The sequence below is a fragment of the Neofelis nebulosa genome, chromosome 4 (assembly GCF_028018385.1).
Source record: "Neofelis nebulosa isolate mNeoNeb1 chromosome 4, mNeoNeb1.pri, whole genome shotgun sequence".
Taxonomy (NCBI): Eukaryota; Metazoa; Chordata; class Mammalia; order Carnivora; family Felidae; genus Neofelis; species Neofelis nebulosa.
In genome coordinates this window covers 158544703-158572203 of record NC_080785.1, presented here as the reverse complement: position 1 = coordinate 158572203, position 27501 = coordinate 158544703, and the positions used below count along the sequence as shown (strand labels likewise).

Here is a 27501-nt window from a genome sequence, read left to right as displayed (position 1 = left end):
CAAACGAATAAGAAAAGTGGGGTAGAAAGAACTTTATTGGGCTCGGCTTCCAGCCTTGGCCACGCGGGTCCCGCCCGCCGCGGGCCCAGGTCACGGTGCGCCCCCACCACCCTCCTCGTCGTCGTCGGCCTCCACGTCGAGGCCCGGGATACCGCGGATCTGGCGCTGAAGCGCGCCGCCCAGTAGGGGCAAGGCCTCCTCCTCCTCCTCCTCCTCCTCTTCCTCGGGGGGCGGCGGCGGTGGTGGGGACGTGGCCCCAGGGGCGGGCTCCGGGGGCACTGGGGGTTGCGCCGGCGCGCCCTCGGCACCCTCCGCGCCCCCTGCCGCTTCTACTAGCGTCCCCTCGTCCAGGGCACCGCCCTCGGCCTCCTCCTGTTCCTTCTCTTCTTCGGGGCTATCCGTGAACGGGTTCTCACCCTGTGGGGAAGGGACACAGATACTGAAGGGAGGACCCGCGGGGTCCGGGGGAGGGGGGGGGGACCCCGGGGTGGCGCGCCTCACCTTCAGGTAGCGCTCCAGCTTCTTGCTGATGATTTTGTTGTTGAGGATGCTGCGGGCCACCATGAGCGAGGACTTCTTGGACTGCTCCATCATGAGCTGCAAGCAAGGCAGGCAGGGCTGGAGAGGCTGCTCTTGGCGCCAGAAAGCCCCCCTCCCCCACCTCTCCAGATCTGCGGAGCCCTCCCAAACCCCTCTACCCTTAGCTTAGCACAGCTGAGGATTCTAACCACGTGGTATAGGTGGACAAGTGTACCTTGGGTACAAGCACGGAGCCCAGACCTAATCTTTGTTCAGATGCTCCATTCTTCTACACCATACTTACTGTATTGATTAAAAACAAGTCTTTACAGCTGTACAGCAGAAATCTAATGTGCTTACATAAAAACTACAAACAGTGAACAAATTAAGAAACCTACTAAATGCTGAAGGTGCAACCCCCAGCAAGAAGCCAACCGCCCATATGCAAGGGACTCGTTAGGATCAACAGGGAGAATATAAAAGTAGGAACACAAATGTCAAACAGCACATTTAAGGGATATACTTCCTTTTAACCCACAGAATCCCCAAGATGAAGAATTATACCCCAAATGTCAAGGTTCAGTGAAGAGAGACAGTTCTACCCCTGATGGTGAGAGGGCCAACTGTTTACTTCCTTTCTGGAAAGCAGTTTAAATAAATTGTATTAAAAATAAAAATGTCTCAGCAATTCTTTACAGGAATCTATACTAGGACTTGGAAACATTCATGCACGTGGCTGCAGTACTGAAAAACTGGAAAGCACCTAAATGTTCTTCTGTTAAATAAATCATACATTCAAAAAGATGACCGTGCAGTCCATAAATAGGGCTCATCTCTCCCCCTGTGTGACAAGAAAGGTGTGTGATGGGCCAGTGTGCACACAGCATGCCAGAGCCTTTCTGTCTGAAATGGTAAGCGGTTCCCTCAATGGTCGGAGTACAGGCAACTCTCACTTTCATCATTATAAAGATTATGCAGAAAGCTGTAAGCCGAAAGACAAGGATAAAAGCTATTTTTGTCGGCATGGGAAGGAGGGGCCCACCTCCAAAAACCCTACTGTGGCACCCCAGCCAACTCTATACGTCATCATCTCCCTTGCTGTTTCTACTCCCTTTCCCAACCTTCACTTCTTTACTCATTTTCTCTACTGCTTGGGGAAAATACCGACAGACTTCAAGGTCTGTTGCTCAAAATGAAACAAATTAAAGATGCACAATTAGGATACTAGGTCAGCCCACTTCCTCCCCAATTCCTCACTTGCCAACACATTATCCTCCTCCCTGGAGGCACCAGACAGGTACACACAATTCCCAGCTGAAGTCCATTTACATTGTTTCCAGATTTTTGCTACAATAACCAAACACCACCAAAATAACCTTAAATACTTCCATGTTGGTGCTTTTAATTTTACCAAACAGGTTCCCCAAAGTGACGGGTGCCCCAGTACTCTGCAAAAAAAGTTGTAAGTTGTAGTAGGTGGAGCTTCCTCCACCTGTATTAAAACAATGTACTTATCCTTTGGCCTCCTCAGCAGCATCAGATGTTATCACTGTTGGATACTTTTGTGGTCCAATGAAAGAGAAAAGAACGTGTGCTGCCTCTCAGGGCATTGCCCTGCCCAACAGCAAAATCTGAGTGATCTGATACGCATGCTGGGCCACCTGCCCAGCGTTTCTATGAGGTCATCTTCTCCACAACCTCTAGGTTTCCTGGCTCGCTCTCAGGAAGGCTTTCTGTAACCTCAAGGTAAACAAACGATCTTCTAAATTTTGCTCTTTTATTTTTCACGTGTATTATTTCTGGAATTGAATATATGGTATGAGGTTAGGGGTCCAATTTTCTTCTCCAGAAATTTATGAGATAAACCATTGTCTCTCCGTTGAATGGACATATAGGTCTATAATCCCTTCTCCACAAATCTGAAACCCAGAAGGAAAAGTTTTCCCCTAAAACTCCATTATATTTTTATACCGTCTTTATTTATCCCACTTCTGTAAGTCACTTGAAGAATTACTTATGGTTCAACTACAAGTCACTTTCCCAGATCCTGCTAGGGATGTTAGCGATCATTACATGTAGATGTTCTGAAACCAAAAAAAAAAAAAAAAACCCGATTTGAAAACATCTGGCCCCAGGATTTCAGATAAGGAATCTGTACTGACTTTAACAGTTACTAAGTTCCAAAACATACTGGGATCTTTCATTAGACTCTCTAATCTGGTTCCACCATTTTATTACTATGCCAATATCACTTGTTTTTAATTGCAGTGGCTTTGTAAAAGGTTATTACCTGAAAAACCAAGTCCCTGAACTCAACTACTGCCCTCTGTATAATTTTCTTGACTGTTAGACTTAATTCTACAACATAAAACTTTCAAACAATTTCATTCCATCTCCCTCCCCAGAGTATGAATGGAATCCCATTAACTGTCCACATTAATATGTGGGGAGATGTAGTTTTGTTTTGTTCTGCTATTAAATCTCCGAAGAAGAACACTGTATATTTCTCTATTCACTGAAGTCTTATTTCATATCAAGTTTAAGATCCCATACCTTTCTTCTTAAATCTATATTCCTAGTTATTTTGTGGATTTTGTCATTGCTATGAGTAGTTTTTTCCCCATTTACATTTCTAACTGGGTATTACTACAATGGAGAAAAGCTATTACTTTCTGTATGTTATCTTAAATTCCCCTTTTTTGTGAAATTCTATTAATTCTAAGGCCATTTTGCTGTAATCATTCAGCCTTGCTAAGAATATAGTCAGATTATTTGCATATAAAGTTTTCATTTCCAGTATTTCACACTCACTGATGGTTGTTCATTTCTTTTTCTTTACGTGTGTGGTTTTTTTTAACATTTATTTTTGAGAGACAGAGTAAGACAGAGCATGAGTGGAGAAGGGGCAGAGAGAGAGGGGGGACACAGAATTCAAACAGGCTCCAGGCTCTGAGCTGTCAGCACAGAGCACGACGTGGGGCTTGAACTCACGGAGCGCGAGATCATGACCTGAGCTGAAGTCGGACACCTAACCAACTGAGCCACCCAGGCACCCTTGATAGTTGCTAATTTCTTATCAAGCCATCCTTATATTCCAGAAACGAATTATACTTATATAGTGTATTACATGCTTGAATTGAGTTGAATACACTGGATTGGTAATTAGTAATTTATACTTAGCACTTTTATTCTTTTTTATTTATTTTTACTATTTATCTTTAAGTACTCTCTGCACCCAACGTGGGGCTTGAACTCACAACCCCAAGATCAAGAGTCGCATACTCTATTTGACCAAGCCAGCCAGGTACCCCTACTTATTAGCACTTTCATTCTTTAACACTAAACTGATCTACAGTTTCATTTTGGCATTATCCTTATCAGAGTTTTGGAATTAAGGTTAAAAAGTCTTCCTAAAAATGCAATGGGGGATGGGCTTTCAGCATGGAAACCTGACAAGCTATGTGGACCTGCTCCCTGGTGAAACTGATGAAGACGATAAAACACCACAACCCTTTCAAGTCAAGGGAAATGGTCCCAAGGACATACAGTGAATGAAGAAACACTAAGGAAAAGCTACTAAAACTCAGTAAAGATTGTGAGTTGTGGTGGTTTAAACATGACCTGTTGCTTTCTTGCCTTTCCCAGTTCAGAGTGATGGGAAAACCCACTCCAGATGCTGCAGCCCAAGAACACAGGCCTCGGACTCTACCCAGCTCATCACAGTTGGAAGGCCGCATCTTCTCAGGAGGCACGGAAAGTCATCAATTCTCATTCTGAGCTACCTGCTGTGGAAGCTAAGTTCTAGACAAGTTCATCTGAGAGATGGTGGTGCCCTTCTTCTCTCCAGCCCCCATTCATGGAATGGAGGCTTGACCTAGGGCACAGTATGCTGAGAATAGGTTTCACACTGCCCTAGCTCTGGCTTGTTTATAAAGCAGAGAGGTCCTGTGCCTTGGAGAGGCAAACCAAACCAAGACCAGAGGCTACAGCTGTCACCTTCTCTCCCCAGTCTCTCTTAAAACAGCAGGCACTGAGAAAGCAACACTGCATAATCCCCCCACCCAGCTCCAGAGTCTAGGGTCAGGTTTTACCCAGGGGTAGGCCTTAAAACAATGAGCTCCCAAATCTCTTCCCAAAGGAACTTACTTTTTTTTATTTTTTTTTATTTTTGGGACAGAGAGAGACAGAGCATGAACGGGGGAGGGGCAGAGAGAGAGGGAGACACAGAATCGGAAACAGGCTCCAGGCTCCGAGCCATCAGCCCAGAGCCCGACACGGGGCTCGAACTCACAGACCGCGAGATCGTGACCTGAGCTGAAGTCGGACGCTTAACCGACTGCGCCACCCAGGCACCCCGGAACTTACTTTATTCACAAGACTGTGAAGAAGTTCAAGACAGGAGGGTATGCAGAAAAACAGGGACACTAGTAGATGTGATAACAATATAAACTAAACCATCAGCTTCCCTGGTTACCAGAACCAGTAGGACAGTTAAGAAGAGCCTACAGGGCTCAGAACTCTCAAACCATGACCTCAAAGATGATTCCTATAGAAGAGTGTGGATTTATTTAATTGGATCAGATTGAAGAGCAATTTAATGCCTCAAGGCATTGCTGAAAACAACACAGCCATCAGTCAACAATTTGTATAGTTTGTAACAGCTAAGGGTAGTCTAGGCAAGAAAAAAAAAAAAAAAACCCTGTCAAAACCATTGTTATCCCAGGGTGGCTAGGCCCTTGCTCACAGCTTCCTCATTCAAGGCACCCTAGCAAAGGTTTCACTCTGGCAGAGACTTAAAAAATAATTTGACTAAACAAACAGATAAGCAAATATAGTAGCAAGACTGTGGTGGGGGTGGGAAGAAGAGAAAAGCATAATCACACAGTCTCATCAAATAGAGAATATCAGTAAAGAGACAAATTATAAAAAAAAAAAAAAAAAAAAAAAAACTGGGGCGCCTGGGTGGCGCAGTTGGTTGAGCGTCCGACTTCAGCCAGGTCACGATCTCGCGGTCCGTGAGTTCGAGCCTCGCGTCAGGCTCTGGGCTGATGGCTCGGAGCCTGGAGCCTGTTTCCCATTCTGTGTCTCCCTCTCTCTCTGCCCCTCCCCCGTTCATGCTCTGTCTCTCTCTGTCCCAAAAATAAATTAAAAACGTTGAAAAAAAAAAAATTAAAAAAAAAAAAAAAAAAAAAAAACTAAAATCTTGGGAGCTGGAAAGCATAATAACTGAAATGAAAAATTCACTAGATGGGCTCAACAGTAGATTTGAACTGGCAGAAGACTTAGAGAATCTATAGATTGGTAGATATGATCTGAAAAACAGAGAAGAATGAAGAAAAACAGTCTCAGACAACCTTGGAACACCATTAGGTGACCCAACATATGCATAATGGAAACACCAAAAGAAGAGGAGAAAGAGGCGGAAAAAAATACATGAAGAAAAATGTAGGCAAACTTGCCAAATCTGATGAAAAATTTGAATGTAGAGATCCGACAAACTCCAAGTAGGATAAATACAAAAAGATCCATAAAAGACTCCTCCTAATAAAAATGCTGAGTCAGGGGCGCCTGGGTGGCGCAGTCGGTTGAGCGTCCGACTTCAGCCAGGTCACGATCTCGCGGTCCGTGAGTTCGAGCCCCGCGTCGGGCTCTGGGCTGATGGCTCGGAGCCTGGAGCCTGTTTCCGATTCTGTGTCTCCCTCTCTCTCTGCCCCTCCCCCGTTCATGCTCTGTCTCTCTCTGTCCCAAAAATAAATAAAAAATGTTAAGAAAAAAAAAAAAAAAAATGCTGAGTCAAAGACAAGGAAAAATGCTTGAAGCAGAAAAAGAAAAATGAATCATCACTTAAAAGAGAACCTCAATAGGTTAAAAGTTGGTTTGTCACGAGAAACAAGGCCAGGGGGCAGTGAAATGACACTGAAAATGCTCAAAGATAAAAAGTGTCAACCAAGATTCCAGCGCCCAACAGAGCTACCTTTCAGAGGTAAGGTGAAATAGAGACATTCCCCAAAACGAGTACCTGAGAGAGTCCGCTGCTAGCAGACCTTGTAAGAAGCACCAAAGCTCTTCAGGCTGAAAGCAAGCGGCCCCAGACAGTTATTCAGATCCATGTGAAAAAATAATAAAGGTAATTATAAAAGACACTAACTATGAATATATAATTCTTTGCCTGTCTTCTCAACTGACTGAAAAGAAGTTGTATAAAACACACACACACACACACACACACACACACACACACAGAGAGAGAGTACTGTTTGGCCTGTAACATAGAGAAATATGTTTGCCAATAACAGCACAAAGAAGGTGGGGGGACTAAAGTTGTATTGAACTAACAAGGAAGTGGGAACTTGAATCCACAGGAAGAACACAAATGAAGAGAACCAAAAATAAAAAATAAGAAGGCTAATGTAACAAAAGCTACAAATATATAATTGCTGTCCTGTCAGCTTCCTTATTTTATTTATTTATTTACTTTTAAGTACGCTTGGGGTGTCTGGGTGGCTCAGTTGAGTGTCGAATTAAGCTCAGGTTATGATCTCAAGGTTCGTGAGTTCAAGCTGTGTATCGGGCTCTCTGCTGTCAGCACAGAGCCCGCTTGGGATCTTCTGTGCTCCTCCTCCACTCATGCGTGCACTCTTTCTCCCTCAAAAATAAGTAAACATTTTAGATAAAAAAATAATAAAATAAAATAAAATAAAATAAAATAAAATAAAATAAAATAGTCAGCTTCATGCCCAGCATGGAGCCCAATGTGGGGCTTCGAACTCACGACCTTGAGATCAAGCCCTGATGAGCTGAGATCAAGAACTGGACGCTTACCCAACTGAGCCACCCAGATGCCTCTCTTCCTGTCAGCTTCCTTTTTAAAAGACATAATATTACGTAAAGCAGTAATTACACTGTTATTGTATCATTGGCTTTATGTTATTGGAACTACAACACATTTAGATAAAATACTATGTATAATGGTAATAACACAAAAATCTCCCATGTAGAGAGAGCTATATGTGAGTAACTTAATCCCACTGAAATTAGGTTATTGTACCTGACAGATTTTGAGAAGTTAATATGTGTAAGATAAGGCCTAGAGAAACTACTCAAAAAATGCCTAAAAATGTAGCACAAAAAATATCATTAAGGAAATTAAAAATGAATTAAAACCAAAACCAAACCAAAACAAACAACAAAAAAGCAATACAGGGGGAACAGAACAAGAAATGCAAATCTAATAATCTCAACAATAATATTAAATGTGAATGGATTAAATGAACCATTCAAAAGATCATCAAACCGGAGGGGAGGGTTCCTGGGTGGCTCAGTTGGTTAAGCATCCGACTCTGGATTTTGCATAATCACGAGATTTGTGAGATCAAACCCCACATCAGGCTCTGCGCTGACAGCGCGGAGCCTGCTTGGGATTCTCTTGCTCCCTCTTCCTGCACACGCGTGCATGCACGCTCTCTTCCAAAATAAATAAATAAACTTAAGGGAAAAAAAAAAGATGCTCAACATCATCGTCATTAGAGAAATCCAAATGAAAAATAAACCGTGGATACCATTTCAAACCCACTAGGATGGCTAGAATCAGAAAGAGAATAACCAGTGCTGGAGAGTATGAAAAAATTGCAACTCTCACACAGTTGCTGATAGGGAATAGAAATGGTGCAGCCACTCTGGAAAACATCTGGCTATTCCTCAAGAAGTTAAACAGTTACTTTTGACCCAGACATTCCACTCCTAGACACATACACAAGAGAAATAAAAACATATACCCACACAAAAGCTTGTACACAAATGCTCAAATATTTAGAACAGCATAATTTATAACAGCCAAAAAGTGAAAACAATCCAAATGCCCAAATTAATGAATGGGTAGACCAAAATGTGGTCTATGCATGCAAGAGAGTATTATTAGGCCATACAAAGGAATGAAAATCTGACACATGCTACCTGGATGAACCCTGAAAACGTTATGCTAAGTGGAAGAAGCTGATCACCGAAGACCATGTATTTTGTGATCCCATTTACATGAAATACCCAGAGACAGTATACAGAGACAAAGAGTATATTAGTGGTTGCCTAAGACTAAGGAAGCATGAAGCATGGGACAGGAGGGGTGGGGAGTGGGGGGAGAGGAATGACAGCTAAAGGGTTTCTTTCTGAGGTGATGAAAGTGTTCTATAATTGATTATGGTGATGGCTACACAACTGTAATATATTAAAAACTACTGCATCGTACAGCTTTTATGGGTAAATTGTATGATATACAATTTATATCTCAATAAAGCTGTTACCAAAAATAATAATTGTAAGGTTTCCATTCATTTCCATAGTTGGAATCTCTAAAAATACGACATTGAAATTATACTCAAATCTCCACATATCAATGATTTCTGGTGCTTTCTAAGTATCTCTGTCTTTCCTCACCCTTCCAAATCCCTCCATTAGTAGTTATGGTTTTTTCTTTTTTTAAGTATATTTACTTGAGAAAGAGAGGGAGAGAGAGAGAGAGAGAGAGAGAGAACGAATCCCAGGTAGGCTCCAAGCTGTCAGTGCAGAGCCCGACATGGGGTTCAATCTCACGAACCACAAGATCACAACCTGAGTCGAAATCCAGAGTAGAATGCCTGATCAACTGAGCCACCCAGGTGCCCCTCTTCTCTTCTGTAAACTTCTTTTAGGATCAGTTTGGAGTTTATGTTTTACTAGCTATCCTCATATCACCTAGATTTTCCACATTTTAATATTATGCACGATCCATCCTCTGTCATCTGCTCTCTGCCTACCCCTTATCAGCTCCCAGTTCAAAACCCCAGTCATGGCAAGACCCCTACAGGATCTCAACCACCTAACCGCATCCCACTGTTGAGAATTAGTGCACCAAGAAAGACCAGACATGAATCTGATGGCCATGGAAAAAAGTTGAGAACTGCTATTTCCTACACTTCCCCTGGTTGCATTCATCTGCCCATAAATCATAAATCCCCTTCACCTTCCTCCAGGTGATGGCAGTCAAGCCTCACTCTGGCCCAGACCTGGTCCTAAACTTCTCAGCTCTCTCCCTACTGCACGGCCCCTCCATCCAGACCGGATCTCTAACAGCCACCACCACCTCAATCACAAAACACCCACCCTGACTTCTATGCTAGGCACTGGGGATACACTGGAAAACGAGACTGAATTTGTTCACCTTCTTGCCGGACTTGCTCCTTTCCCTGTACCATATACCTACCCCCCCACCTTAGCAGCAGCTCTGGCCACCCAGTTACCCAAGCCAGAAACCTGAGACATCCCAGACTCCCGGTCATTTCCTTTCTCCTCACTCAAAAAGCGGAGGCCCCCCTCTGTCTCGGTACTACAGCAGTTCCTCCACTCCCCGCTCCGCACCGTCTCCCTCCACACCAGGTGCAACACCAACTCTAACCCCGTCACAGTGCCTGACCTAAAAACTCTGCTGCCTACAGGAGTGAGCCCAGACCGTCATCCCAACCCTCGTGAACCTCTGAAGCCCCGACCCCTCCTCCAGCAGCACGTGCACTGCACACTTTTTGTTTGGTTTCTCAACCTATTCTGGCTGGTGGCCCCTATGCACACAGAGGCCCCCATATCCCATAGTGTTACAGTCCAGCTCTGATGACACCTTCTCCCACACAGGGTCCCCATTTCCCTCGCCTCTCCCTGTAGCTGTACTGACTGCACTGGGCCAGAAATGTCTCTATCTGCCTGCCCTGCCACACTTCCTACAGTTCCTCATGGGCAGGCAGAGGTTATAACCCCAGGACCTTCCCAGACGCCTCACCAAGTCAACCCACAGGATGGCAGGAGAGCACCCGTGGCCACTCACCCTGCGGTTCCGGTTGTGATCCATGGTCTTGAGGTGCTTCTGGATGATCCCAAACTGCATGGGGATGAAGAGGTCACAGGCTGCACAGTGAGCTGCCTCTACCTTCTTCACAAAATGCTCCATGGCAATTTCTGTAGGGCGGAGAAGGAGAGTCACCACTGGTTCCAGGTGCCTAAGACAGACCCAGCAGTTTGGGAAAAACACCAGACCAGCTCCTCACCTCACCCTGCATTTCCACGTGGGCCTGAGGCTGTTCTCGCTGACCCTCCCTGGGGGAACAGAGGGGTGTCGTGACCCCACTCAGAACCAGAGGAGGGCAGGCTGAATCCCTGCCTAGTTGGAGTGAGATGGAACCTCCTTACCTTGGGTAAGATCTTGGTCTCTGTAGATCTGCTGAATCAGACCATCAAGATCCTCCACGGTTTTCCGGAGTTCCTCTGTCTTCTTGGTCTTGTTGGCGACGTATTCCTGCCAAAGACACCGAGGAGATCCAAGGATTGTGTGGCTGCTCTATGTTCCAAGGAGTCCGAGAAGCTAAGAGCAGCTGTGCCGCTCCAAGGCTCACCTGCAGGAAATCGGCTGTCTGCTTGGGGAGCTTGGTGCCTACGTATTTAAAGTGCTCCTTGTGGAACTTGCTATCGAGATGGCTGGCCATCTCCTCCTCGTAGAAGGTCCGGTATTTGCAGAGAGAACACACAAATTGGATCCTGCCACAGGAAAGAAACGAAGGGCTGAGGCCTCGAGGGTCCCACGGTACAGTGCTGCTGCCTCACCCAACCCAGGTGCGAGCCCTGAAACAGGCCTTGCTCACGGGCCTCTGTCGTTCGGTCCCAGCAGGGGGACAGGCTGGGACCAGTGGGGTTGGGAGTAGAAAGGGACAGAAAGTCTGCAGGCTGCAGTTACTGCAACGTGGGGGACAGGGGAGGAGCTCTTCCTTCCCAGACAGGAGGCTGAACCCTGAGGCAGCAGCTGCTGCAACAGGCAAGGAGTCGCTGGAAGGCTGCCGGTGGGCCTCTCTACCAAGGCTGGGCAGGAGCTTGTGCACTTGGCCCAGCTGGGGACCGGAAGGAAGGATGCCCTGGCGTGAGCCAGGTGGCCCTGAGGTGCAGAGTGGAGTACGCAGTCCCGAGGCAGGGCCCGAAAAGGTGCTGCATCTTCCTTCTGGGTCTGGGGGACTGAAAGGCCCAGCCCATCCTCTGCTCAGAATGCTTGGGGGTGGTGTCGGGAGGGATGGGAGGCAAGCAGGCCCGGGCTCCTGCTGCCTCATCTTCCTCTTCCAAGAAGAGACCAGTCTGAGCTGGAAGGAGGGCGCCCGCCTGGCCTGCCAGAGGGCAGCCTGGAGTCACCTGAGCGAGGTGCTCTGTCTGGGCCTGGTGTCCACAGCAGAAGCCCGGGGTCTGGGGCCTGAGCTGGAGCAGGCCGCCGTGGCAAGGGGCGGAGGAGGCCAGCCGCCACCGAGGCCTCGGGGCGGGTCCCTACCTCTGCCGGACGTCCTTATCTGGGCCACGGGGTCAGCTTTGTCTGGAGAGCCCAGGGGCCGGGCGCCGGCGAGGCTGAGGAAGGTCCAGCAAGAGCAAGAGTCTGAGGCGGAGGAGGAGGAGGCAAGCGCCAGTGCGGGAGCCCTGAGGGCAGACAGACCCGACCAAGGGGCGTGAAGGGCTCAGCCGCAGACAGGCCCGGCCTGACAGGGCCGGCGGGCAGGGCAGAGGGCAGGCCCAAGGCTGCCACAGCCCACAGGTGCTGCCATCTCTCCTGGGCGCGGCGACGGCCTCTTGGCAGCTAGCTGGGGTGGCACAGGCGCCTTGGACCTTGAGTCTCTGATGAGCTGGCCCCCTCCCGCAGGGGCAGCGGGCCCCCAGTGCACCTCGGGGCTCGTGCGCCGAGTGACCTAGCGCTGGAGCTTCTGGGCAACGGTGCCGAGCAGTGTCGGGTCTCAGGTCAAAGACGCTAGCGGTCGCCAGGCGGCCGCAGTGGGGCAGGGATGGAGTCAGGCCTTGGGAGCTGGGCCTGGCGGGAAGCAGGGTCCATGCACGGCCGAGCAGGTGGCAGCTCCCGAGGGAGGCCAGAGGGCGGCGAGGCGGCAGAGCTACGGCCCTGCTCTTCAGGCGGCAGCCCCCGAGCGAGGCAGAGGCAAAGGAATGGAGGGCAGCTGGTTACCTTTCCACCATGCGGTCTCGCTGCCGCTTTTTCTGCTTATCCTGGCTCTTCTTGCCTGCCTGCAACTTGCGCTTGATCTGGCCACTATCGTCCTGGGTGCTGAGGGCCCCTGTGGAAACAGAGGGCACAGTCACTAGCCTGGCTCCACCAGGTCAGGGCAGGCCCTGGGGCCTCTGGCTGGATCACCCGCCTTCTACTCCAGATAGTCCATCCTGAAAGCAGCTGTCCGAACAAGGACTCCGGCCACGAGCAGGGCTGGGTACCCTGGGCTGGGCAGGGAACCATTCTGGCCTAGGTCCTGAAGAGGGGAGGACACAGGCTGACCCCACCGCTCTCCAGAACACCCACATTCCACAGAGTGGGCCCCAGGGAGGCTGGAAGGCAAACAGAAGCCATCTCGGTGGGGACGCTGGCACAAGTTCAGAGGGGCCAGGTGGCGGGATGCAGGGAGGCCATGGCTGAGGCCTAAGTGCAGCCCCCAGAGGTAAAGACCCCAAAGCTCACAGGGCTCGGCCCACCCCCCACGGTGCACCGCGGCAACACTGGGCTGAGGCTGGATTTACTGTTAGGTACCTGCTGGCGCTCATCACTCAGGTAGGGGGACACGGACTCCCAACAGGGGCTGGAGAGGCGCTAAGGGAGAGGACACGCAAACCAGAGCCGTAAAAACTCCACCGAGGGTCCCAGCTCAGACACCAGCCACTGAGGACTCGGAGCTGTGCACTACTGGAGGGTAGGGCGTATGCCTGGGGTTCCCCCCAACTCTCTTGCTTGCTGCCCCCACCGAAAGGTAAAGCCAATGCGCTAGGCAGACAGGGACCACTGCCACCCACAGCCTCTGTCTGGGAAGAATGGGGTGGGGGGGGGCAGAGTGAGAAGGGAACAGAGGAAGAGGGGCCCCCCGCCAGCGCAAGCCAGCCCCATGAGGGAGGGCCCCAGCTGGCCGCACATCTGTCACAGCCCTGCCCTCAGCTGGATCCCTCCAACTGTGAATGCCTGGAAGCGCCGCCCCAGCACCCGGGCCGCTCAGAAGACTCACCCTTTTCTGCATCCTCTTTGCTTTCTTCTTTGCCTTCTTCTTTTCCCTCTTCATCTTCTCCTTCCTAGAACACCATTTCAAACGCCCCACGTTAAAGCTTGTACAGTCATTTACAAAGGCTCTAAATGACAAGGCCCTGCTATGTACCAAGCACGGAGCCTCACATCCTCCCAGCAGCCCTTGCACAGGGGGCTCATTCCACTGTCTCCTGATAAAGAAACCTGGGCTCTGGCTGTGTGGCCTGCTCGCAGCCCATGCTCTATCAGATCTCCACCTCTCTCGTGTTGGTCACACGTGCATGACCAGGATGGCCCGTGGCCTCCGTGGAAGGCCCTGCTCTGCAGCACAGGGGCTCAGCCAGCCCGCTCTTCACAGGCCCCACCTGCTAACAGCACACAGGGCCCGGCCACTTACTGCTCTGGAGCCCTTCTCCACAGCCTCAGCGCCTTCAGTGCCCTCTGCGGCCTCCCCCTCAGTGCCCTCATCTGAAAAGCAAAACAACACGAGTTCAGTCCAGGAGCTCCATGGGGCAGGGGACAGGGGCAGCAGCCCAGTGCCCTAGCTCACCATTATCTGAATCACTATTATCCGAGCAGTCCGTCCGGGTGGCTTTGCTGTCTGGCTCATCAGGACTGCCGCACTGCTTTCTCTTCTTCTTCTTGGTCTGGATCAGAGAGAGGGAGCTGCGTCAGGGCGGGTGGCTCTAGGACCCTAGCTCCACCCAGTCAGGGGCCCAGAGGGACGGCCTCCTCCACTCACCCGGAAGTCGGCTGTGGTCCAAGTCTTCCAGGTCCGCCTCATCTGCTTCATGCCATTGCCAAACCCGAAGCCAAAGCGGGAGCCACCTGGGAAGGTGCCCCCGCCACGCATGCCCTGGAACATGCTGTACTCGGGGATGATGTTCTGGGAGAAGAGGGAGGGCAGCCGGGAGGCACCAGGCATGCACTGGCCCCGGGCCCCCATAGGGTCTTCCCACATGCGCCCATAGCCCGAGGCCATCGGCCGGCCACTCCTGGAGTCCCGGGCCCAGCCCTGAGCCCGTGGGCCAAAGGTGTCGCCGCCACGCATGCGGAACTGGTCACGGTAGGCATCGTACTGGCCCTCGTAGGCCATTTCCATCTCGGGGTCAAGTTCGCCATAGTCGTAGCCTGACCGGTATAGGTCGCGCTCACTCAGAATGGCCCTCGAGTCACAGGCCTCATAGGAATCGTATCTGCAGAAGCAGGTGGAAAGCATCAGGGAGGCCCTCAGGTCTCATTTCCCTTGGGTGTAGCCTACTGTTCCTGCCTTTCCCAGTAGCTCCCTGTCCTGGAGATGGGAAATCCCACTCTAACCCACCCCACCCTGTCAGAGAGGCACAGTGTTTAAAAATGCCAATAAAAAGGTTTCTCGGGAGCCCGTGCACCAGCCTGGGGACCCTAAGAAAAACGGACAATAGGGTGGAGAGGATCTCAAATAGGGGCAGAGATACCCCACAGCCCTTACGAAGCATGTACGTATGTATGTGGTAACCACAATGCTCAAGGCTGTACCTCAGGGTACAGAGCCAGGCAGCCCAGCACCCTGTGGTATGTGGGCAGTCCAGCACACGAATGCTTGTCCAAAAGGGCTGATAATGTCCATGAGAAACCCTGTGCCGGTCTCATCTCCCTTGGCTGAGGGAACTTCCAGCACTCCAAAGGTCCTCACCACCCAAAAGGACAAGGGAGACAAAGTGGAGAGGGTTTCCCAGGAAAGATGCTGTGAGTTTGCCCAGGGCCTAGAAAAAGAGCCCTATCGCATCAACCTTGTGGGATGGAACCCTCCATAGCAACTGGGAAGGCAGGCCAAACCTCCCTCTTGGGAGAAAGAGAGCGCCACACAAAGCTATTCTAACAGTGGGAACAGCCCACATACCCCCAGCCCTGGCCCCACACGTCAAGCAGGCCTGGGGGCCCCTCCATGCAAAGCTGGGCAGCCAAGCAGCAGCAGCAGCTGCGGGAGAAGCAGCCGGCACCACCTGGTCACTCCCTCCCCTGTCCTGCCCCCCAGTCCCAGACTGCAGAAAGAAGGGGCACAAGCAGCCGGCACCTGCAGAGAAGGGGTCCGTCCACCTGGCCACTGAGCAAACAGCCAAGCCCCTCAGCTGCAAGCACAGCGGCTGCCAAGCAGGAGGACAGGGGGCATGTCTGGGGCTCCCCCCACCCTTTTTGCTTGTGACAGAGCCAGAGCATGAAAGTCCCTCTGGCAGCCTCTGCTCCCCAGTGGCCCCGGGGCCTCACCTGAACCCACCAGTGCCCGGCTGGACCCCTCCTTACTCTCTGTTCTCCTCCCATCTGTCAGCTGGAGCCACGAGGCTGCCCCACACCATCACATGCCCTCCTCACTGAAGCCTCTCACTAGGGCACAAGGACTTCTACGCCGGCACCAGTTTAGACAGTAACAGACGCCCACCACCTGATGCTGTGGAATCAGGCAGGTCTAGGTGGCAGGCCCAGCTCTACCACCTGCTCCTAGGTCCCTCTGGGCAAGGGATGTGACCTCTTGTGCTTTGAGCATGAGGACAACAACAGTGCCTCACAAAGGTGCTTTTGAGGCCCAAGAGGCACACGTGGGTCAGGCTCAGAAGAGCAGACAGGAAGTGTCCACATCTGCTCTGTCTCTTAGGTGGGGATGGCCCAGCTCACTGTGGTCCGCCCCAAGGACTCATCCCCCCCACCAGCCCTATCTGAGGATACAAAGCCTCAGGAGAACCCCTCCAAATGGCCGTCTCCAGAAGGAGGGGTCACTTAACACTCTGGTCCTGAGAAGAGCCATTTGGAGGATAGCGAAACCAGCCCTGTTAGGGCTTGTTCCTCACCCTACAAGCTGGGGGAGAGGCTGGCCACCAGGCAATTGCAAGGGGCAGGGAGGGGGCTCAGGCCAGAGTAGGGAAGCGCACTGGACCCCAAGCAGTCTCTGGGAGCCCCAGCTGCAAAGCAAGAAGAAAGGAAGCAGACACAGGAGGCGGTTCAAAGAGGGAGACGCCAGTAGGCAGCAGGCGCCCCTGCAGAGTCTCACCCCTGGGCAGACACCCACTCACCTTTCTCCACCTGAGCCGTACATGCCTCCTTGTATCATGTCTGTCTCCAAGTGTGGCACCATATCTAAACGCTGGTTAATTCTGGACAAAACGGAATCGGCACTGGCGCTACCCGCGGCACTAGGGTTTGTATTTGTGTCAGAGCTAGGCATTTCCCAAGAGTTTGAAGTGGCCATACCATACCCATAGTTGGTGGTGTTATCCTGGCCATAGCCATAGCCATAGCCATAGTTCTCGTAGCCTGCAATGAGGAAGACAGAGACGGACAGAGATGGCAGGGATAGGGAGAGGAGACGCACACAGACACGGCAAGACAGACACAGAGACAAGGACATCTGTCACAGAGACAAAATGGGGACCCTAGCCACCTCAGGCTGGGTGGGCCCTAACCACAGGACCTCCTGTGAAAGAGCAGCTGGCCCCAGAGTCCCCGGGCCCCCCGAAGGTACCTCCCGATACACTTTGGGCAAGCTGGGCAGTGGTAGAAACACAACCAGTTTAATCCCAAGGGACAGGAGAGCCATCATGGGAATACTTGCCTCTGTTTGTCCCAGAGTTCCAAGTTCCATATCCTACAAACAGTAAAAGCGTAATTACATCTACAATTGATGACAATACAACAAGAGCTTACTTCAGACACAAAGACGATGATTCCCAGTATCTGACTGATTACAGAAGACTGAATCTCCCCCGGGAAGCCCTGAGCTTCAGAGCACTACATAAACGACCCAGGTCACTCCCTAACCCTGGTGCCCAAACTTCTGTGGCTCTGACCAGCTCTTAAGGGCCCCCTCCTTGCCAACACTGTCAGCTAAGGAATTGGCTCTTTACACTCCTCCCCGAGGAGCCAGAATTAGATTACCCCAACTTCCTGCTAAGCACCAATCAGAAGAGGAGACTGGATGCCGGTGCCTCACCGACAGTGCTGTACAAGAAGTTCGGCACAGAGCCCACATCCACTCTGAAAATCGCATCACTCAAATCACCCAAAAAAGCCATCTGGAACAGAGAAACTGACCATCCTACTCTTCCAAGCATATGCCTTAACAAGGAGGGCCACCATATCCTTGAATTGCATGTGTGTGCTATGCTAAAACACGTTAGCAGAGGTAAGGACAAGGCACAACTCCTACCTTTCAAAAGCTATTGAGAGGACGATCTGGATTATAAACCAAATATGCTCTGGATTTTATCACAGCACATGAGAAAAATCAATTCCTTCAGGAACATAAAGCCAGTGAGAACTGACAAAGTGCAAAGCCAAGTGGGAATTCCAAGTCAAGCAAACACGGTTCCTCTCCCCAGAGGAGTCTACCAGAACAGGTGACCACTTTCCCCATGTCTCTGGGGAGACTCCAGACTTGCCTCCTACTCCCTATTGTCTCTACCCTGCAGATAGACAAGACATGTTCATCCCAAGGCAGGGACCAAGCTCAGTGAGATAGCAGCATGATGAATGGCAAGAGTCCAGCCACAAGAGAGCAAGAGTGTATCAACTTGAAAAGATGGAAAAGCGCAGGCCAGGCGCAGACCCGAGGTCCTACACTCAGGTTCCTCCTCAGTCCAGCACATAAACAGAATGGGTAGGTGTCAGAAACCAGCAAAGAACCCTAGGTGACCATTAAATCTAATGCACCTCGAGTGCCAGAGCTCACAAAGCAAAAATGCTTTCAGTTGGGAAAACCAAAGCAGAGGCTTCTCCTTCATTCAGTTTTTCAACTATCAATCGGAGAACGCAAAAGCACAGGCTGGCAGTGCTGGGCACGGCTCAGGCCGAGAGCACTGCTCACTAATGGAGCCACTTCTAACCAGAAAGCAGCAAAGGGACAGCCCAGAGCAGGAAATCAGGCGAGAGACGAGTGGAGTGGCAACGGAGAGTTCTGACAGGCAAGAAAAGAGGCTGGCAGAAGCACACAAGGAATAATACACACTTCGCTGAAGCAGCTAACAAGAGCCCAGTCGTGTGGATGTCTGCACCAGGAACAGTGGACACCAGCTATTCAAAAGGAGAAAGGACTGGGAAGCACAGGCAGACCCACTGGGGCTCTGCTTGTGAGGCCTGTATATGGTCCCCCAGAGCTTTAGCCACCGAAAATCTGCCAGCACAGAGCAGGGAAGCACAAGAAAAGGAAGCAGGAATGGGCACTAACTCTGTAAACACAAGGACAGGTGGGTGGACAAGTAGGTGATGGCCCAATGACAGGCCTCAGCAAGCACTCTCCAGGTACTACTTGCTATGTCCAGGGCAACTCAGACTCCCTGAAGGGCTTCCCCACAAGGTGCCTTCAAAGGGAAACCATTGTCTACACTATGAGGCCTGAGGAGTCCCCAAGACCTGTCCCTTCCAAAAGAACATCACAGCTCACTTCCACCCCCAGAGGGGATGAGACCAGTGCTGACATAGGGAATTTTAGGGACGTAATTTTTTTAATAAGAGAAAAAGAAAAGCAGATGGTCACCATAAGCAAAACTTATAGAACGAAAACATAAAACAATGGAAATGTTCAACTTCAAGGAAATAGTTATCCAGATTACAGCCTACCTTCTCGGTGACAAAGCTCACATAGGCATCAAAAAAGAATCCACTGGGGTGCCTGGGTGGCTCAGTCGGTTAAGCATCCAACTTCGGCTCAGGTCATGATCTCACCACTCGTGGGTTCGAGCCCCGCATCAGGCTCGGTGCTGACAGCTCAGAGCCTGGAGCCAGTTTCGGATTCTGTGTCTCCCTCTCTCTCTGCCCCTCCCCCCCGCCCCCCCCCCCCACTCTGTCTCTCTCTCTCTCTCAAAAATGAATAAACATTAAAAAAAAAAGAATCTGTTAAGCCTTACATAGTATGAGGAAATGCTTCTAACAGTAAGCAAATAAAGGAAGACAGACAATTCTATCCACCCATAAATTATTCAACTACCTAAATTAGGAATGCTGACAAAAGTATTAAAATGGTGGGGCACCTGGGTGGCTCTGTCAGTTGAGTAACTGACTCTTGGTTTCAGCTGAGGTCATGAGTTCACAGTGGGGAGTTCGAGCTCTGCACCAAGCTCTGTGCTGACTATGCAAAGCCTGTTTGGGATTGATTCTGTCTCCTCTCTCTGCCCCTCCTCAACCCTCTCTCTCTTTCTCAAAAATAAATAAATAAATGATAAAATTAATAGAATAAAATAAAATGGTGGGGTCTCGAGTGACTGCTTTTCAAAATGTTATTTAAAGTTGCTCTATTGCTCTTGTAATTTAAGCCAGAAGGAAATATAAAATGGCCTTTTTTCTTCCACACGACTGCCTACATAAACCTCAAAAAAAATCCATACAGGTTATAAGAATAAGTGAGCTTAGCAAGGTTTATTACAAGGTCAATAAATAAAAATCAACCCAATTTCTTCAAATTATCAATGACCGATTGAAAACTGAAGCTTTAAAACGTACCATTTACCTTGGCACTGACAGTAGGAAATATTTGGGTGTAGATATAACAAACTTCGTGCAGGATCTGTGTTTTGAGAACTACAAAACTCTAATGAAAGAAATCAGGCTGGCTCAGTCTGGAGAGCATGCAACTCTTGATTCCTGGGTTGTGAGCTCAAGTCCCACGCTGGGTGTAGAGATCACTTAAAAAACAAAATCTTTTTAAAATTTATTTTGTTTAATGTTTATTTATTTTTGAGAGAGAGAGAGTAGGGGAGGGGCAGAGAGAGAGGGAGACAGTCCCAAGCAAGCTCCACACTGTCAGCGCAGAGCCTGACACGGGGCTCAAACCCACGAACTAGGAGATCATGACCTGAGTGGAAACCAAGAGTCAGACGCTCAAATGACTGAGCCACCCAGATGCCCATCTTTTTTATTTTTATTTTTTTAAGTTTACTTATTTAGAGAAAGAGAGAGAGAGAGAGAGAGAAAACACACAGGCGTGATAAATTGGACTTCATCAAAATGAAGAACTTTTGTTCTTCGAAATTCACTTGACAAGAGTAGAGATGATCCTCAGGCTGGGAGAAAAGATTTGCAAATGGCACATCTGTTAAAATGCTTGTGCCCAGAATTTATAAACCAGAAGGAAAATAATTCAAAAAAGATGTGCAATCTGGACTGTTGTTTGATTAAAAGGGGTGAGGCAGACAAGGCAGGATAGGGAAGCCATACAAACCAAGTCGCTTCTCATTTAGGAAATACCAGGTACCTCCATACTCAATTTCAAAACATTCTCTAAGTCTCCCTCTCCCCCGGGACCAGATGCTAATACTTCAGGGAGCTTACTTATGTCCACTGATTCAGTGACTCTTGAGGTAATGTCAGGGTGTAGGCTTGGTCTTTCCCCAGACCTTAGTAGTAAAACAAATTACCCATCTCAGCAATCAAGGCATTATCCTTATTAATTCCAAAGAGGGCTCCTTCTCACAGACACCAACAGTCACAGACCACAGAAAGACTGGTTTTATTGGCAGTCAGGGTTGCCAGAGCATACCCAGAGAACATCTGTGGATTCTGTTGAGTGGCTATTTCTGAATTAGAGAATTAGCGTGTCTGATCACAACTGAGAAATCAATCGGACATTGTCCCTCAACCCTATGTGAGGAACCCGCTGGCTTGGGACGGTCTGACTGTCTCTAAAATCCCTGCTAGATTCAGACAGGCAGCTTCTCTCGTACAGAGGTCCCACACGCTACATTGAAGCTAAACTGATGGTTTGGTTTCTAGCTCAGACCATCCTTTGGACTTTGGCCACTCTCCTTCCCAGACCCTCAAGGGAATTTTCTGAAGCCAGACTTTTGTCACAGACCATATGTGCTTCTAAGAAAATGTTACAGGGTCAAAGGAACCAATCATTTACAGCTCCAAGAACTCTAGCCTGCTCAGTCAGCAGCCATCTTTCCCATAGTTGTCTCCAAGGGAAGCACGGGCTATTCTAACAGCCCACCACACCATTTTATACAAGTTTGCATTTGGAAAAGCAAGGCAGGGCAAAGTCAAAGGCAACTGAGAAGACACCAGAGCACGCACCCTCTGGTTCCCAGGGGCCCACACTTACCATAGTCACAGGTAGGCTGAGCGCTCGTGTCTGAGTATGTCGACTGCAAAGTGGTTTCAGATCCTTGGACAAAGCCTAAATATATGCACAGTGTGGTTAATTTCCCCAAACCAGCCATGTGGAGATGACCTAAGATTACCCTTTGGTGTAGACTGGCTGGCAGGCCCTCTCCTCAATGGAAAGCCTCCAAAAATCCTAGCTTCTGAACACTTTAATTATACCTCCAGAACATATTAGCCAATGAAAAGATGGGCTATATTTAACTTGCTACACCAGAAGAACTGGACAAACAAAAGTTTAAACACTGTAAACCAAAACTTCGTTTTGATAAATCAGTACCCAAACCATTCAGTTAAATGAGAAAAATACTTACATCAAATGACTGAAACATGAGCCAATTCAAACAAGGATGGGACTTGGTTCTGAACAATACTAAGGCAAATAACACCCCTCCCCTTCCCCCAAATCTGACACCAAAACTGCTTTGTATTTTTTCTCATTAAAAAAATGTGTACATTACCTCCTCAATGCAATTACTTGGGGTGACCACATTTATATTGGGTAAATATTATACATGGCATGTGTATTCCTGTTTTCTCAACTCTCAAACGATTTCTTAGCTTAAAATGAATTAGTACCAACTAAAGAAAACTTAAACCTCTACCAGAAACTACTCTTAAATGATGAACCCTGATAGTATTGTTAAAATTATATTTAAAAATATTATTTTTAGGGGCGCCTAGTGGGTCAGTTGGTTAAGCGTCAACTCTTGGCTTTGGCTCAGGTCATGATCTCAGGGTTTGTGAGTTTTAAGCCCCTCATCAGGCTCTGCACTATCAGTGCAGAGCCTGCTTGGGATTCTCTCTCTTCTCTCTCTGCCTCAAAATAAACAAACATTTAAAAAATGATAATAAAATATTATTTTTAAGTAATTTACCCTTAGCACTGAAACTATGAAGGATACCATAAGAGGCAATATTTGCCTTTTCTCAGCAGAGCCAACTCCTGACAAATTAAAGCCAATGACTTTGACAGCTTTTTTACAGCAAAAGCATACACCAAGTGCCTCCCCTCGGGGTGGGCATTCACATGTTGACAGTCTCTCTAGCTCATCTTTTAAGACCAAAGCAACAAAGATGGCCGCCAACATCAGCCAACACTGAACAAGTGTCTCCCCCGCAGGGCGCTAAGAGCCTTTTTATTTTATTTCATCCTCACCACAGCCAACAAAGGGGACAGGGCCAACATCCCTTACCCTGCAATTCCAAGTCCAAAAAGGTCTGAAAACCAAGTGTTCTCCTCAAATGTGGTGCCAACACTCATTGTGGGGCAAAACTGACCTGTGAGGATAATTACGATTTTTCTTTACGCAATTTGGTACAGAAATAATGCATTTAGTTACAGGGTGCTACCCCAGACCCCAAGTGCTGTGGAATGTCCTTCTCTCAAGCTAGAACTCCAAAATATACCCAGCTCCAAGGGTTTCAAATAAAGATCGGTGGACCCACACTTTAGCCTTACTTCCCAGAGGAGGGAATTGAGACTGGGCAGTGGTGAAGGAGAGAGTCCCAAGTATCCACCCAAACCTCTTTACCTTTCCTAATGAAAGAGGGGACATTAGAATGGATTCCCTCCAGGGGCCATCCCAACATGCCTACGACATAAGCACTGTCCACAAGAAACACTGGAAGCGTGCTTTGTATGGTTCACCGTGGGGAAGCCCCACAGTGTACACATAAGCAGCCTACGTTTACCTTCTCCGATGTTTGCTCAACTAGCTTTCTGAAACCTGTTTGTTCAGCAATATGGCCCCCCGCAAAATGGCTCCAGACTTCAGCTACTGTGGTTTGTACACAGTGCAGCCGCAGCTGGAACCTACCACACCCTGACAGGATTACTAACTGGAACGCAGTACGAAAGCTGCAGAGCAAAAGATCTATGTCTATTCAAAGGAGAGGCGCCCTAGTTCTTCCCTGGGAAAAAGGAAAGACAATCCACCAAACCTTCAGAGGTCAATGGCAACCTCTGCTCTAGTTTGGTCCTCCCCATGTTAACGTCTTGTTGCACGATACTGTCTCTAGAGCAAATTAAGCTCCAAGTATGAATAAATTTTTGTCCGTTCCAACCTTCTCTCCTTGGCTCGGTTTACCAGCCTGATCAGCTCTAGATGAGAAAATAAAATAAGCAAGGGTTTGACCCTACAAACCTAAGGCTCAGGCATGGATTTATAATTATGTATCATAACCCCTCCTTCTTGGTCAGACTGACATCTTTTTTACTCAAAAATACACAAAGCTTCTCAGGGTTGGTTTTGTTTTTTTTTTTTTTTAAGTTTATATTTATTTTGAGAGGGGGAGAGAGAATGTAAGCGGGGGAAGGGCAGAGAGAGAGGGAGAGAGAATCCCACGCAGGCTCTGCGCTGAGTCACCCAGGCTCCCCAAGCTTCTTTTTTTATTCCCCAAGTTTTATTCTTTTTTTGGAAGAAGATTCTTTGAAGACATGACAAAAAGTGATAAACACTAGAGGTCAGGGCACCTAGGTGGCTCCCTGGGTTAAGTGTCAGACTCTTGATTTCTGCTCAGGTCATGATCTCCTGGTTAGTGAGTGAGTTTGAGCCCCGCGCCAGGCCCTGTGCTGACAGTGCGGAGCCTGCCTAGGATTCTCTCTCGCCTCTTTCTCTGCCACTCCCCTGCTCATGCGCGCCCAGTCTGCCGCGCTCTCTCCCCCCCTCTCAAAATAAACAAACATTTAAAAAATTCTAAGAACTAGAAGACAACTGGAATGAAGTTAGGTTGCCTCCAGCCTGATGGTAACCAGCCTCCAAGATGGCCTCTTCGGATTCTTGCCTCCTGACATTCCGCTGTCCCTTCCCAAACTAATAGAGGTAGCCCGCGTAACCAGTAAGACCGCAGAAACCACGGAGTATGACTTCCCAGGCTCTGCCTTGCTCTCTTAGATCATTCACTCTGGGAACAACAGCCCAGCAGGTTGTGAGGAGACGCAGGCAGGCTTGTGGACAGGCCCACTTGGTGGGGAACCAACAGCTAGCATCAACCTGCCAGCTGTGCGAGTCTGAGTCACCTCAGAGGTGGATCCTTTGGCCCCGGGCAAGCTTTCAGATGAGTACAGTCCCAACGACATCTAAAACGTAACCTCATGAGAGATCCCAAGCCAGAACCATTGAGCTGAACCACTTGTGCATTCCTAACAACACCAAACACTGTGTGAGATAAATGTTCTTATAAAAGGATTGGTAGTAGTGTTTCAGACCTTCCTCTGAAGGCCTGATTCTGCATTTTTCCCTCCTGTTTTTCCACTGCTCTCATCCTTCCCCTCAGTGCCACAGACAGGGCCTCCTTTCCCAAGTACACACAAAGAGACTGAATTCAGTGGCGCCTGGGTGGCTCAGTCGGTTAAGCGTCCGATTTCAGCTCAAGTCATGATCTCACGGCTAGTGAGTTCAAGCCCCACGACGGGCTCTGTGCTGACATTACAGAGCCTGGAACCTGCTACAGACTCGGTGTCTCCCTCTCTCATTGCCCCTCCCCCACTTGCGCACGGTCTCTCAAAAATAAAAACAAACATAAAAAAGTTAAAAAAAAAAAAAAAAAGAGACTAGATTCAAAAGCTGAACAAATCATCAAAAAAAAAAAAAAGCTACTGTAATCATTTTCTATGTGTAATAATCATGGTAACATTTGCGTCAAGTCCTCCAGAATTCCTCCTTAAAGGCAAAGAATTGTCTGAAATGTGACTTAAAAAGCTTTTGACTTTAGTGGTCTACTTCTTTAAAGGGAAAGACTCACATTATCAAGCTGCTGTGGTTTTCAGTTGATCAAGACCAAGGAAAAAGTAATCATCGCCCCATTAGCCTGACTCCCTCAGTGAGCAAGGAATTAAAGCCTACCAGATCTGGAGATGAACTTGAGACATGGCCATTAGCGACCTAACTCGGTCTCCTTGTCTATAAACGTAAAATGCTCCCTCATTAAGCTACTCCACAGCACCCGACCATCCATCTTCTGGTTTCCTCAGCAGTCTCGCCCCTAAAAACCAAAGAACTGTCTTCCACCTCCTGGTAAGACTTGGAGAAAACGATTACATCTCAATTCCGGAGTTGTCAGCCGCGACCCGAATGACTTTCCTCCTGAACCAGGAAAGCTACGGAAAGGCTAGGGCAGGGCTGTCCAACCTTGGCACTACTGATAATCCACTGTGGCGGGGTCCATCTGGGCCATCCTGGGCCCCGGCACAGGATGGTCAGCAGCATTCCTGGCCTCTATCCCCCAGATGAGGGAAGCAACCCCACCCCCGGATGTGACAACCCAGAACACCTCCAAACACCGCCAAACGGACCGGGGGCGGGGTGGGAAGGCAGAATCACCCCTGGTTGAGAACCACCACCGGGCAAAGGGATGGTTACTTGAAAAGCTAGGGTTCTCACCAAGCTCCTGGCCTGGGGGCCGGAAGAGGGAGGCCTGGCACCACTTCCTTGCGGAAATCAACATAAAACAGCCTACAGAGCGGCCCCAGAGGCTCCGGTTCCATCGTCAGCCCCCGAACATTCTAAGCAGAATGTAGGTTACCTGGCAACCACACTTTCACCAGCCGGATACCCCCATTAAACGGGGGGGGGGGGGCCTCGTCTATGGCTCCGAGCTGAGAGGCCTCATCTGTTACTGCCAAAGGCAAACCCAGGCGGCCTTTCAAAGTCCTCCAGGGATAATTTACAATCGCCCAAGCATCTCCCAGGGCCCCCTCTCTCTCGATCTCATCAGCCACCCTCCCCTCTGCTCAAATCCCACCGGCCTCCCTAGCTGCTCATCTAACAAACTAGACCGTTTCTGCTCCTGGGCCTTTATGCCAACGGCACCCCTGACCAGACACCCTGAACTCCCCTCACTCCATTCAGGTCTCTGCCCAAATGTCGCCTCTTCACAGCGAGCCCAACCCCCTCCCCCTGACCCCCCGCAACAGAGCAGCCCCCGCGGAGTACTGACCGCCGGGGAATACATCCTATATTCATTTGTTTTCCTGCTAAGATCTGCCCGTTAGCTGCTTGAGGATTTCCTGCCAATATTCCAGCGCCTGTTCAGCACCTGACACGATGAATCTGACAGATGGTGAATGAATTAACACAGAAGCCGGTCACTCCTCGCAAGGCTCAGGCTCAGCCCTTTGGCCCCGAGGCTCCCCGCTCGGCCCGAACCCTGCAAAAATGTACTGATCGCCTGGGGCCAGGAGCCTTTCCTAGCCCGGAGCACGCAAAGGGGCTGGGAGGGGTGGGTGGCTGCGGCGTTTTGCAGGGAAACTGCGCGGGGGGCAGGGTGCGGCAATGGCGACGGCAGCCAGGCCCGCCGACCGATCTCAAGGGCTAAGGACCCGAAAAAGGGTGGCCTGAATCTGGGTCTGAGGAGACCGGGCCAAGGGCAGAGGTGATGGGCTCAGAGAACGCAGGCGCCCAGGCCAGGGCCCTCGGACACCGGTGACAGAGGCCAAGACCTCGGGCTGCCGAGAGCCAGGACGCTAAACCGCAACCACAAAGAACTGAGACGCCAAGGCGCGAGGGGGGCGAACCTGAGGCGATGAGCCCGCGGCGCCATTTTGTGACCGCAGAGAGGGCAGCGTCCAGGCCCCGGGGGAGGTGTGGGAGAGCCCGGTGCGGCTCTGGCACGTCCCTGTCCCTCCCCACCCGACGCCCGACCCCTACCCTGCCGGGCCCACCTGTATAGCTCATGGCAGCAGCTAACACCGCAACCAAGGACTCGGGCAGCTGCCCCACACGTCCGACGCCGGGATAGCGGCGGCGACAATCCCCGGGGTCCCTTCTAACACAACCGAACCCGCCTCCCAACCC

General features: G+C 49.6%; 1 protein-coding gene across 4 annotated transcripts; it reads right to left on the bottom strand.

Annotated features, from left to right (window-relative positions):
- Positions 1–17: 17 nt before the first annotated feature.
- On the bottom strand, positions 18–27501 carry AKAP8L (A-kinase anchoring protein 8 like). 4 transcript variants are annotated; one of them, XM_058727649.1, is made up of 15 exons: positions 27369–27501; positions 21641–21719; positions 20873–20937; positions 17163–17195; positions 16624–16864; positions 14322–14775; positions 14130–14226; positions 13977–14047; positions 13563–13626; positions 12524–12632; positions 10932–11073; positions 10729–10834; positions 10367–10497; positions 502–597; positions 18–417 (listed from the first exon to the last, which is right to left on the bottom strand). In XM_058727649.1, exons 1-15 carry the CDS (start codon positions 27379–27381, stop codon positions 91–93), a joined length of 2028 nt encoding a protein of 675 aa, XP_058583632.1. In that variant the 5' UTR covers positions 27382–27501; the 3' UTR covers positions 18–90. The 4 variants fall into 4 exon arrangements, 3 of the variants coding, with proteins under 3 accessions (XP_058583632.1, XP_058583630.1, XP_058583629.1); XM_058727647.1 differs by lacking the exon at positions 20873–20937 and having other exon boundaries at positions 16624–16704; positions 16807–16864; positions 21645–21719; XR_009261066.1 differs by lacking the exon at positions 20873–20937 and adding an exon at positions 6539–6591 and having other exon boundaries at positions 365–417; positions 21645–21719.